At 42.7% G+C, this 12,674-nt stretch overlaps 1 protein-coding gene across 3 annotated transcripts in view; it reads right to left on the bottom strand.

Moving 5' to 3' along the window:
* DCLK1 (doublecortin like kinase 1) overlaps positions 1–12,674 on the bottom strand; it is a 338,798-nt gene that overhangs the window by 41,174 nt on the left and 284,950 nt on the right. For all 3 annotated transcript variants that reach the window (XM_007464242.1, XM_007464244.1, XM_007464243.1), the window contains 3 exons: positions 8,935–8,992; positions 8,314–8,433; positions 4,761–4,907 (listed from right to left, as the gene is read on the bottom strand). In XM_007464242.1, the coding sequence (XP_007464304.1) occupies positions 4,761–4,907; positions 8,314–8,433; positions 8,935–8,992 (325 nt within the window). The remainder of the gene's footprint in view (positions 1–4,760; positions 4,908–8,313; positions 8,434–8,934; positions 8,993–12,674) is intronic.

Here is a 12,674-nt window from a genome sequence, read left to right as displayed (position 1 = left end):
CTCTTTCAGTGAAAGGAGTCTAAGGGCACGTTGGTATTTGTGGCAGTCATGTTACCCTAAGACTCACAGTGAACTTATGGTCAATGAATAGCCTTTAAACTGGGCCAAATTTTCCCATCACTGTTTTTCTGCAATGGTCCTTAAAACAACTATACCAAAACCAACTTAGTCTATAGAGATTTATGTTTCTCTCTTGTTAAATTTCATCTTGCTGATTTGGGGCCTTTATGGAGCCAAGGATAGTTTTGGATCTCAAGTCTGTCATTTGATATATAGAATACATCTTCATCTCGGCCCACTGGCGATGCTGATTAGGGCGGGGCTGGTGACAGACTCCTGTGAGACCCGCAGCTCCCTCCTCAGGGTGGTCACCAATCTGTTCATCAACACTCTGGTGGCTCAAGTTCCTCATGCAGTGGACTGACTACAAATCTACTCAACTGTGTTTCTGTTCACAACCTCCAGTGCTCCATCTGTGGCACTGGCCTTATCTCCCAGTGTAGTTAGTGATCCTATCAGAAAATGGGTTTATTTGGGGATTAAGGGTCCTGGGATTAAGGCAGAAGGAAATCCATTATCTGGTGAGCTCCGTGTTGGCTTGAAGTGGAAACTAAGAAGAGGTGGAGCACAACCTATGGTCATCACTTGGGGGAAAACAAGGTAATTTATTACTAGATTTGACCCATTTCATGAAAATGAGGGTCATTAGCTGCACATGCCATTTTGATGGGCAGCGAGGAACAGGCACAAACACCTCGACAGAGAGTCGCTAAAAGAAAATTTCTGACCAAGAGAAGCAGTAACCCTGAGAAACTGCTTTCTCCCAGACAGTATTAAGGAGTTTAGAAGCAAAACGTTTTTTGAACAGAAATTTTTATATCTCAAGAAAATTACTGTGTTTACTTCTGGAATCTAATAAAAACTAGTGATGTCAGTTATTTGTTGCCATAAAGACTTTAATTTTCCTAAGAAGGAGGTATCTGCATATACATTTTAAAAAGACCCTCCCAGCTCCCTGCAAAAATACAGGCTGCTACTGATGGTTTTTGCTGCCAAGGGTACAAGCTTGCCATCTAGTGGTGACTCATGTAAACTGAAAGCAGTTGATCTCAGACAATTTATGGGTTGTTGTTGTTTTTTTAAAGCAAAAGGTTCCTTTCTGTCATAAACTATCATGGCACTTGCACCCACACACACACACCCAAAATAGTTCCATGCACAAGTGCAGCTGGGGAAGCAGTGTAATCTCTCCCCCTACTCAGAGCCTTTTATTCTGTGGCCAACGTAAGTCCTCAACGTAACAGATGAACTGAGAAATAACTAGGGCTTGTCACGGTGGGTCTGTCCTCTATTATGTGAAATATCATCATTCACTCACTCTCTTATCCAATCCACCCTCTCATTCACCTGTCACTCATCCATACGATCACTAAGCACCAGGCCTGACGATTAAAGCAGAAAGAATCATGTAAAATCACGGGCATGATTAACTTATTTAAGAAAAAAACCCTTAGTAACAATGCAATAATAAAATTATGAGCTATTCCTATTGGGTCAGTTCCCAGTTTTTGCCTAAAATGTAGCTGGAAACATAAGTCAAATTTTCTCATTAAAGTGCTTTGACTTGATCAAATACTCAGACTTGAATAAATCATCCATATGATTAATATAGATCCTTAAGGCCAAGCTACGATATTTGTATATTGTTCTATAAGAATTAAAAATAAAAAATTCTAAAAGTTCTGCATATGCAATGATGCTATATAAAATGAAATCTATAGCTGAAATGTCCACATTTATAAATAATTCTTTGCTACTTATAATAAACATTAAACACTTAATTAGCAAAAATTTATCAGCAGTCTAACAATTTAGGGGTTTTTTGAGGCCTCTTAATAAAACAGTAATGCAAAGTGTGCAGTAAGGCCTTTTTATTTCTTTCAGTTTCCCGGTAGTTAGAAAATGGATTGAAACTCTCTGCATTAAATTTATTATAGCATTTTTCCAAAAATAGTCTCTAGCTCTACATTCTGCCACAAGATGGCAAATCCATGCCTGGGAAGATAGTAACATTTTAAAAGCAATGTCAAAAAAGATGAAAAATGATTGTTACAACGTAACATTGTACTGTTAAACAGTTTTATTTTTAGGGATAATTTAATTTTTATTACAAATAAAAGGGGAATAAAAAAGAAGGGAACTAATAGTCCCATGGTATCTCTTTATCTTCATATAGTCCCCTTAAAGGAGGCTCAAAGAAGTTAAGTATCTTGTTCAAGGTCAGAAGACTAGACAGTGGAAGAGTGAAGCCCTTGGTTTTGAACTTTTGTCCATCTGACTATAAATCCTGAGTATGTGATTTTGTGCTTCCCATGACAATTCTCTCTTATTTCCACATAAAGGTCAACAGAATATGACGTTAATATAAGTCTCAAGTGCAATTAGTGATGTCATTCTAATTTTGTTAAAATTATTCTATTCTTCTACCTATTTTATCCTATAGTAGATTTATCCCTGCAAATATCACCAATCCTTACCACTCTCCTATAGAAAGAAATTACTATACTGGAGAAGCAGAATTTCTTTAGTTTTTCATATATATATTTTAAACCCACATTATGAATGACTGTAATGGTGTGTGTGTTTGTTTGTCTATATATATGTGTACACACACACACACACACACACACACACATATATATATATATATATGTGTGCATATATACATTTTTCACATTCTTAAATTAGAAAAGAAAGGAAAAAGGGAGTGAACTTTTTTTCTTTTTGGGTAATTTAAAGAAAAATATGTTCAAATGAGCACAGTACTTAAAAAGTATCCTGCAAATTGTCATTTTAGTAAAAGCACACTGCTATGTAACCATTTATGGCATTTATAGAAACAGTGCTCTGGTGAAAAGCAGGTTGAACAATGGGTACACAAAACTGAACTGCAAACGCGGGAAGGAAAATGAAACTTTAATTTTCAATCACTGAATTTTCGGAGCTTAGAGAAATTTTTAAACAAAGGCTCAGTTGTAAGTCCGTTCCCATGAGACAATCCTACATATGTCAGGACACAGGAAGAATGAGTGCAGACAAGGCATTATGCAGAAGAGAATGTTTAGGCTACCACGGAGATGTGGAATTTGAGGGGCAATTAAGTCAGAACTCCATCATTTGACCTCAACCGCCTTCATTAGCCAGTAGCTACAAGATTACTAACTTAATTGCAATTAACTAATTGCTTGTCTATTTATTTCTTGAATGCCTACTTTTCCTACCTGAATGCCCCTCTGTGAAGGCATATGCCTCTCCGTTCCCTGGCACAGTCCATGGCACAGAGCAAGCACATAGAAAACCTCTCTCCCTAATTCACGGCTTTATGTAGTCTAGTGGTTAAAAGCTTGGGCTTTGGAGTAGGACATAGGTTGTGACCTTGGCCCTTCCACTTAAGAGCTGTGAATACCTCGAGAGGGTCTTTCAACTTCTAGGCACCCCATTTCCTCACCTGTGAAATGGGACAGTAATAGACCTTACCCCATATAGCTGTTGTGAGGATGGAATGAAATACCGAGTGAAGCCCTTAGCATGGGGTGAGCACAGGTGGTCTCCACAGAAGCAGGTCTTAACAGCCTTTATTGGTGGTGGGAGTTGGGCTGTTCATCTGCCGTTAAACTTGAGCGTTCATTCAGCTCACGTGGGGAGCTGGCTGCAATGCAGATCTGCACCCTGTCACCAGTCACCAGATTCTGATTTGGTAGGGCTGCAGGGAAGCTCAGAAATTTACATTTTTAACAGGCATCTGGGAGTAATTCTGATGCAGGGGGTCTTTGGACCACCGTTGGAGAAACACTGCTTTAGAAAGAGAATCCTCATTTCCCGGATTTCTGAAGAGATGGACAAACTAACAGTCACATAATACATGACACCTGGGGTTGGATAATGAAAGTAGAAGAACTAGCATCTCGGGTGGGGGTGAGAAACTGAATATATTTCATTAAAATTCCACCCTGAAGAGCCAACAAAATTTATGATACTCCCACATTCACTAGTTATAGCTCCCCAATGCCCAGCCTCTGTCTCCTGAATTCTTTCAATACTGTCCCCTTAACGATGGGATTAGGAGAGCATCCTCCTTTGCTTGCATGGAGAACTCTCAGTGTTTCCCCAGAGATCCAAAGTTCATGAAAAGCAAACCAAACGGGCCTAAAGGGAGGACAAAATGTCTCTGATCTTTAAATCTGTCTTCATAATGGTTATTTTTATGCTGAGGGGCTGGTGTCTTGAAAACTCACAGTGATTTATTCTCTTAGCTCTGAGATCAGATTATTAGGATGTAAATTGGGAGATTAAGACAAAGTCTAAAAAGGCTTCCATCTTTTTTTTTTTTTTTTCCCCCAAGTAGAAGCTTTCTAACACAAAAGTGCTGTTGATAAATAATGTAAGTGTAAATACTCCTCATGACAGGCCTGGCCTGGCCCATGGTCTTAACCATAGCCCTAGACTTCTTGAGCTCTATCCCTGTCCCCCTGCCTCGGGTTTTTATTTGCTAATAAATTAAGTGCTCCTAACGGTACACTAACCCTGACAGATCAACTTAAAAGACTAGTTTCCAGCTAGTTACTGAAGGCCAGCTGGAAAAGAGCCTTTACGGTCATTTTTGTTTTTAAGAAAATGGAAAAGGAAAAAAGAGAGAAATGCTCATATTCACTCATGAATGCTTGGAACTCAAGACGTCCTGCAGTTAGAAGCCCTCTTACCAGCAGATTCTCTGGCTTGATGTCACGATGGACGATGTTGACGCTATGCAGGTATTTGATGGCGCTGGCCAGGTTGTACAGCATCCCACTGGCATCTCGCTCAGTGTATTTGTTAGTGGAAGTGATGGCATCGAAGAGGTCCCCTCCCTGAGACAGAACAGCAGGAGGAGAAGCACATTAACAGATGGTCCAATGGCGCTGCCTGGAGAGGCGCGTGACACTCTATAAAGGGAGTGAAGGATGCGTTCAGGGTCTCTGGGTTCCGAGGGCTTTTCCTGCCACCTCTCTCTCAAAGGCCCGGAGACCTTATAGTGATTTCTCTCCCCACTGTCAGAGCCGGTGACATTTCCTCCAGAGCTCAAAGGAAAGAGAGAGGATTCTCTACCTTTAAACTCCCAGCCAGGGAGGGGAAGCGGAGCCAGGTCTCCAGGGCAGAGGCCTTGTGACACCTGGGAATCCTGGTGGCATGTGCTACCTGCCTCACGCCAACTGCCAGCAGAAGGTCAAACTCATAATGCCAAATCTCCCAAAATGAGAAACAGGTAACACTGCAAACTGCACCCTTAACAAAATGCTCTGCTGCCTTGTGAAATTCACACACACAACACGCGCACACACACACACACACACACACACACACACTTCTCTTCGTTCTCTAGATTTAGGTCTCTTGGAGTGGGCATACTGGTTTCTTTTCCAATAATGTGCTTCTTTGTAAGAACAGAGAAAAGGACCAGAAACTGTCACTGCAAAGATGAAAGAGAAAGAGAGGGAGGAGGGTGGAGAAATTTCAAAGAAAGTTTTCTAGTACCATTATTCATCTGAACTTTTGTTTTCATTGTTCCTGGCTAATTTATCATTATTTGGTGAAACAAAGATTTTAGGCTCCGATTTTAGATTCATTTATTTGAAATGCTTTCAGCGAAGTTGGGTCTGATTTACTGACAATGTGTGCATCCTTCTTGCACACGAGGTCCCAAGGAGCCAAGCCCAGTGGCTGACTGTGTTCATTTGTTACCTAATGGGCTAAGAGATTTAATTTTTCTTTTTAAATAGCAAACGCAAAATAGAGCACTTGTAGGCTGACAATTTTCAAATCCTAACCTGGCCCTCTGTGATTCTGTATAATCTCTGCTCAGGGAAGGGGAGTGTCTCCCACTGACCCTTCAGCCGCAGCAGTTCCCAAGCTAAGCACATACAATTTTTCCCAAATGACCACTTTCCCTCTCAACATTCTGTCCCTCGCAAAGGCAAGGCTGCTATGTGCGGGTTTGCAGTTGTTTCCATGCTACCTCGGGCGGTGGGGTTTTCACTGTGGTTCGCATGAACAGCACGCCGGACCCTGTGTAGGGCCGTATGGGGTGACCCTGCCAAGCCTCCACCATCGTCCTGGTTATCTAGGCTCCAGGCAGCCTGTAATCTCATTTCTTCTTCACCTTCTGCAAATCAGTCAACAGATCTTACCAGTCCTCCCTTTAAGGCCTGCCTCTGACACAGCCTTCTAGGCCGTCCCCCCGCTCTTTATCCAAAGCACTGTGTGCACGGACTGTCACCTTCCCACTGGACGTTTCTTTCTCTTGTCATGAAATCAGCGTTCCTTTCCCATGGCTCTCCCCGCTCTGCCCCCAACCTTCGTTCCAACTTGCTTAACCTCATCTCCTGCCTCTACCTAGACCAGTTACGTTAATGCTCCAGGTAGGGCATGTCTTCCCTGGTCACCCGAACAGGTCACACTCCCTCCTCACTCCACACCCGTCCTCAGTAGAGCCGCTTCTTGCAGTGTCCCCTCTACTCCCTTTGTCTTTCTCACTCGTGACGATCCCTTAGCAACGGGCCCCAGGGCCACCCCGTCCACAGGCCTCCCTTCCTCTGAACACACAAGTACTGTGCATGTGTTTACGTCTGCAGCCAGAAGTCTAGAGTCATTCTTGGTAATTATGGGATTTCACTCTTAAGAACTGTCACTTCACTGTTTTCTGGAACACAGGCCTCATTTATCCTACAGCTTCAGGCCCTCCTGGGCATCCTACTGGCCTCTCAGGGTTTGACAAGCACAGGCCAAGCGAAATTCCTCAGGGGGGATGTTGTGGGAGACTTTCAGGTCCAGCCTGGGGTTGGCCTTCACCTCTCGGGATGCTTTCAGACCTGGCCTCACGGTGGTTCTCGGTCAGACTAAATGTAAGGGTACGATATAGTGGCTCAACTGAGGAGTCCCAGTGTTGGACTATGCAGATACAATCCGGCCTTGTTAGGCTATCCTGGTCACCCAGAGAGAATTCACAAAGGCTGTAAATGGCCAATGTTGGCAATTACCAAACTATATTTGGTCATTAAGTGCCAACATGAAACTCTTCTGAATAAATGAAATTGGCCTTTCTTTGTTGGAATAAACGGTTAGCGTTTTTATCTCCCTTATTCTCAAACGTGACAGTAACCTGTGTTACTACAAACTAAAGAGCCCTCACCCTCAGAGAAACAAGTCTTAATTTGAAGTAGAAAAAGAACAGGCTTCATCTATAAACATAAATAACCACTAAGTTAAAAGAGGCCAACAGATGTAAAGCAAAGAAAGTCTGAATGATGAAAGTTTACAGGCCCTAGAACGAACATTCTTCTATATAGTAACAGATTAGTTGATTAAATGCTTGCATGGACTTAAATCTTTACAAAAGGAAACCCCATATTCCAGGGTGCTGATTCCCACCACCAGCTCAGGTGAGCGATTCTAAACAGGGTTCCTGGAGCCCTAGCTGCTCACCGCTGATGGAGAAGATGATGTGACTAACTTATATCACTTTACAACTAAAGTAGAAATTACTTATGCCTTCAGTTAGAGTAACATAATAGAAAAGGCTTGAGAAAACGACGACTTCATGAAAATGAAACATTCAATTTTTAAAAACCTCTAATTAAGAAAATTTCAAGTATGGAAATAGAGGGAACAAGGGGGTTACCTTTCACCCAGACTCAGCCATGGCCAGCATTTGGCCATTCCCATATTCTGTGATTGAGTAGAATAAAAACTTAATTTTATGTCACAGGATGAGATTGTAACCTTCAGCGAAAGGTGGTAGACTATTCACATTATTATTAAGATGGTGCTATTCTTCTATTATGGTGGCGCCTAAAAGTTTAAAGCTTTTTGCTCTTATGATGATGATACTTCTGGAAAAGTGAACAATTTCTACTACAACAATAACAACAACTGTATCGGCATCTAATACTTTCTGTGTCACAGAAGCTGGTGAAAGACATCCCTCTTACCCCCACCATAACATTCCTAGCCGTTTTTATTCCTAGCAATTATTATTCTCATTTTACATAGGAGAGAACCGAGGTACAGAGAGGGATGCCTCAGATCAGGGAGCTATTTGGGTCAAGGCTGGGACTTGAACTTTTGAGTATAATTCTAGTGCTAATACTCTTAACCATCACGCCGAGGCACAGAAATAAGAGACTGGATGTTGGGGGGAGGAAATAAAGGAGAGAAGCTCTATTCTACAGAAGAGTGGGGTGCCTTGTACAGGTTTATCTCTTTCTCCAAAATACACACCTTTACTAATTCCATGACAAGATACAGCTCAGTTGGTACATCCATCTCTTCGATCAGAAGAACGATATTGGGATGCTTCACTCTTCTTAGAATCGACACCTCGTTCTGGATCATGTGCTCCTGTTCAAGGCAAAAGTTACCTTAATCAAGATACACATCAAAATACATGAGGAGCTGACTCAAATGAACAAAACTATACTATTTGAAGATCAAGGGAGATGTACTTTGGGTAAAACATAAGGAGTCTATCTTACATTCTGATATTCACATAGCCTAGAATTGCCAAGAGATGCTGAAGGTCCTTAGAAGATGCTTGTAATTTCAGAACCTACCATGTTAAGTATAACTGCATATAGAAGGATGAAATGAAACTTAGATCACAAAAGTAACAGAAGAAGTAAGCAAACAGGCAAACACAGAGAAAGAACAGAAATAACATCCAATCATTCCAACTAACTTTTATTCCAGGAATATTTATAGAATAAAGTTATATCCTAATACGTATATAACATTCTGTTCCACAACTCCTAGCGTAAATTTATGTTTATTCAGGAGCTCGTCTTTGTGTTTCATTCTGCCTCCAAAACACTGTATTTTCATAAGAATAAACCTTATACATACTTTGCCTCGACACTTGCTTTTCTTGATAATTTTCAGAGCATACTCCCTAGCAGTCGACCTGCAAAGAGAAAGTTTTTTTTTAAAAAAAAACAAACAAAATCAACTTAATTTCAGATCTGTTGAATCATCCTGTTTAGGATTCATTTCTTACCGCATTGACGTTGCACTGTGGTGTAACTATTTTGTAAAAAATTCTCTTTTCCTTTTTTAAAAGAAATAAGTGAACTTTAAGGGGCTGACCAAGTGTAAGGACAACGGACATGCTAGCATAGAAACATTCACAAGCTGCTAACACTGTCATACTTGTAATAAAACGGCCGCTATTGCTAGTCCCATGCATAAGTCCCCCTGCAAGGTGGCTGTGCTCTGCCCCTCCCTCTGAAGTGGTGTGGTCAGGATGTGAGTTTCTGCCCGTCTTCTTCCCAGTCTCTCTTGAAGTTCTCTTTCCACGAAGTGAAGTGCAGCTGTGACAGTTTTCTGAATGGCTCTCACAGCCACACTGACAACTCTCAAGGAGCAGTTCACTCTCTTCAGACTTGGGTTGTCTGCACCCCTGTGTGTTCCACTGGAGAACTAGCAGATGAGGTGCTCAAGGAATACAGAAAGGGATACAGCCATTAACTGAGCATCCCGTGACCTCTTGGGCCTTTCATCGCTGTCTCGTTTGATAGAAGTGAAATGGAGGTGACGATGAAAATGAACTCGCTCTGTCAAAGCCTCACGGCAGCACTAAGGTCAGAACTTGGAGCTCTTGGGGTCTCTGCTTCGCATGCAGCCCAGCCAACACTGCCCCACCTCCACGGTGGGTGTGGGAAGGAGGGCTTAGTCACACTGCAGCTTTAAACAGCTTCCTCATTTGTGTTACCATTTCCCAGACACTGTAGTGCCAACCACGACAGGTCTACAGTCAAAGGACACAACGCATACTTAATAATCATCAGAAACCACTACTCCACAAGCACTGCCATTTCATATCTGCTGGGGAAACCAAGAGAGTCTAGCTTTTCACCTACAGATAAAGGCCAATTTTAGGGGTCCAAATGAATACAACGGGAGTGAAGGTGATCAAGAACAAAAGTTTAAAATAGGGTTTTAAAATTTCCAGTGTGGAGAATTTCCTAGTTGCACATTATGGCAAGAGGAAGAGAGTGATGAGCCTCCAAACAAATCATGAGGCCAGATATTAACAGTGTGCTTCAAGGGCATCTTAGAAACCATTCCTGTCATTTACTTCTAAAAATACTTCCTCCACTATACCTCCAGGACCTCCAGGGTACTAGCCTGCGGAAAACCATAAACATTGACCAAGTTGTTATAATTGTACCTGAGGAATGGAACTAGATTGAAACAATCATTTTGAAGCTGATTTTCTCCACTAGAGGGCGCTGTGGTTCGGATGCGAGGAGGTTAAACCCCTCTGCCTCAGGGCGGCCCCCCTGCCCGGGTGCAGGGTACCCAGAGCAACCCGAATTGCCTCAGCCTCGTGAAGAAATGGACTGAGAGCCCCAAGTATGCCTCTGCTGATTCTTCAGGCCCCCGTGTGGGCAGAGAACATGATGGAGGGAGGCTGAGTCAGCCTTGGCTAAATGCAGGGCTTCGGGTGCTAGATGACCTCACATAAACGCCAGACCTTCAGCAAGGCTGTGTGTGTACTATGGGATGGGGGTGGAGGAAAAGCACTTCAGTTAGAGGGCCAACAAAATACTTCCCATTAGAAATTTAAACTGTACGCGCAAACAGATAAATGAGAACGTGAAATTACTCATCTACGAGGGGAATCCTCACACCACAGAAGGAGCACAGGGTCCCTTTCAGTAACTCTTCTTAAGAGGCTTCTGAAGGGTCTGTTTGCAAATTTGAAAATATTTAGTCAAGAGGAAAACTAAAAGCTGAGGTGTTTCTGGATTCCGCTTTTCGTGAATCACTAAAAATTATGACAAAGCAAATCTAAGACTGGAATACACGAGCAATTTCCTATCTAGTTTAAGATGTTTCATTTGATGGCAGGGCATCTGAACTCCTGGTCTGACAGCTTTGATAAAAGCCAGCAGTCCCAGGCAGGAACAGAGAGCTAGAATGGAGCCGACACTTGGACTCAGTGCCTCCACAAAGGGGACGGATGTGGGATGGTGCTAGTCAGAAGATCCAGGAATTTCTTGGCTTTGTCCTCCCCATGGCTACCAAATGATCCTCTGTTTCCCTAGAATGAGTAACACTTCAGCCTTGCTACACTCAAAGCAAAGAGCTGGTGTCCGACCCGGGAAGGCTGAAAATCCTCCTCTATAGCCGGATAGACAAGGAACAGAATCCCCAGGGAACAAGAGGGTGTATTGGCTTCCAGGACACCAAACAATCAGGTTAGATGCTAAGCCTACAGCTGAGGGGAAAATGCAAGCAAACCTGGGCTGCAGTGGCCCTAGAGCTTACCAGGAAAAAGGACCTTGTGGGTCGACTACCCAGAACCTTGCAAAATAGGATTCAACACTCAATTAGATTTACCCATATTTTGTATCAGACAGTGAGCCCTGTGGAGGACCACCAAAATTAATACTGAAAGGTTTCTTTCTGGATTCCTTGAGGACACAACTATAAAGTCACTATAAAATCCTTAATTACTAGAAGTGCATGTTTATAGGAAAGTAGCTGAATCTGGAAAATGAGACTAAAAACAGGTGCTAGGACTAAATGTACACCATAAGAATAAAAACTTCAGTTTGCTTTAAGTTGGTAAATGAAAACATTTGGCAAGAAATAAAACCTCAAATAAAATATCTGCCTTCCTCTGAACCCTAAACTCTGAGGACCACTGCCCCCAGGTAATCATTCAGCCAGCAGTAATGAGCATGGTTCTTTGGTGGCTACAGAGGTGATGGAGACCTGGTCTTTGACCTCAAGGAGTCTACAGTTCCGTGTGTCGAGAAGGAGAGAAGACACCTGGATTGCTGTGGAACGTCCAGGCCATTTGCTTGTATGCTCCTGAAATTATATTCTTGACCTTTTATGAAATTACAGAAACCTCAAATGCCACAGCCAAAGCGGCAACAGCAGAAGCAGCTTTGTTTTCCTCCTTGTCTACAGGAACTCAATTTGTAAAGTCACTTTCCTATTAAGTTTGACCCAAGGCTAGAGCTCGAACTACTAGGGAGAAATGTCTGAATTTTACAAACTTGGACTAAATCTACTTTTTCAGGTTTATACTAAAAATGGTTTGGAGAAAGCTGTCTTGTTTAACTTAATGATTCTCAGCCCTGGGGCAGTCTTCTTCTCACCCTTTCCCTCTGCCCTGGAGGGCAAAGGGTGCTCTGGACCAGCGTGCTTTTGGTTGTTTGCCCTGTTTTGAAGATTTTTATAAAGATCATGTGGAAGAGGAAATGTGGCTTCCCAGGCATTCCTCTGCAATGGCATTTACTGAATTTCAAGGCAGTCCTTTGCTTATGCATCAGGTTCTCAAGCAAAGGGGCCCTGTCTTGACTCTCTTTGTAGCCCTGGAGATGGCCCAGCATAGGCCTGAACTAGCAGGGGCTCCAAACACGTTGTGGAGTTGTGAAAACTCCAGAGGCTGGTGGCAGTTAGGACAGTGACAGAAAGACCCTCTCCCCCAGGAAAGAGGGGTTGGTAAACAGCACCCTTTGTTTACCAAGTAATCATAATAAAGCTAAATCTCAGGGCTTCCCTGGTGGCGCAGTGGTTGAGAGTCCGCCTGCCGATGCAGGGGACACGGGTTCGTGCCCCGGTCCGGG

This window comes from Lipotes vexillifer, unplaced genomic scaffold, assembly GCF_000442215.2.
Source record: "Lipotes vexillifer unplaced genomic scaffold, Lipotes_vexillifer_v1.1 scaffold120, whole genome shotgun sequence".
NCBI classification, from domain to species: domain Eukaryota; kingdom Metazoa; phylum Chordata; class Mammalia; order Artiodactyla; family Lipotidae; genus Lipotes; species Lipotes vexillifer.
Note: the sequence above shows the minus strand (reverse complement) of the source record. Positions and strands in the feature narration are given on the sequence as shown.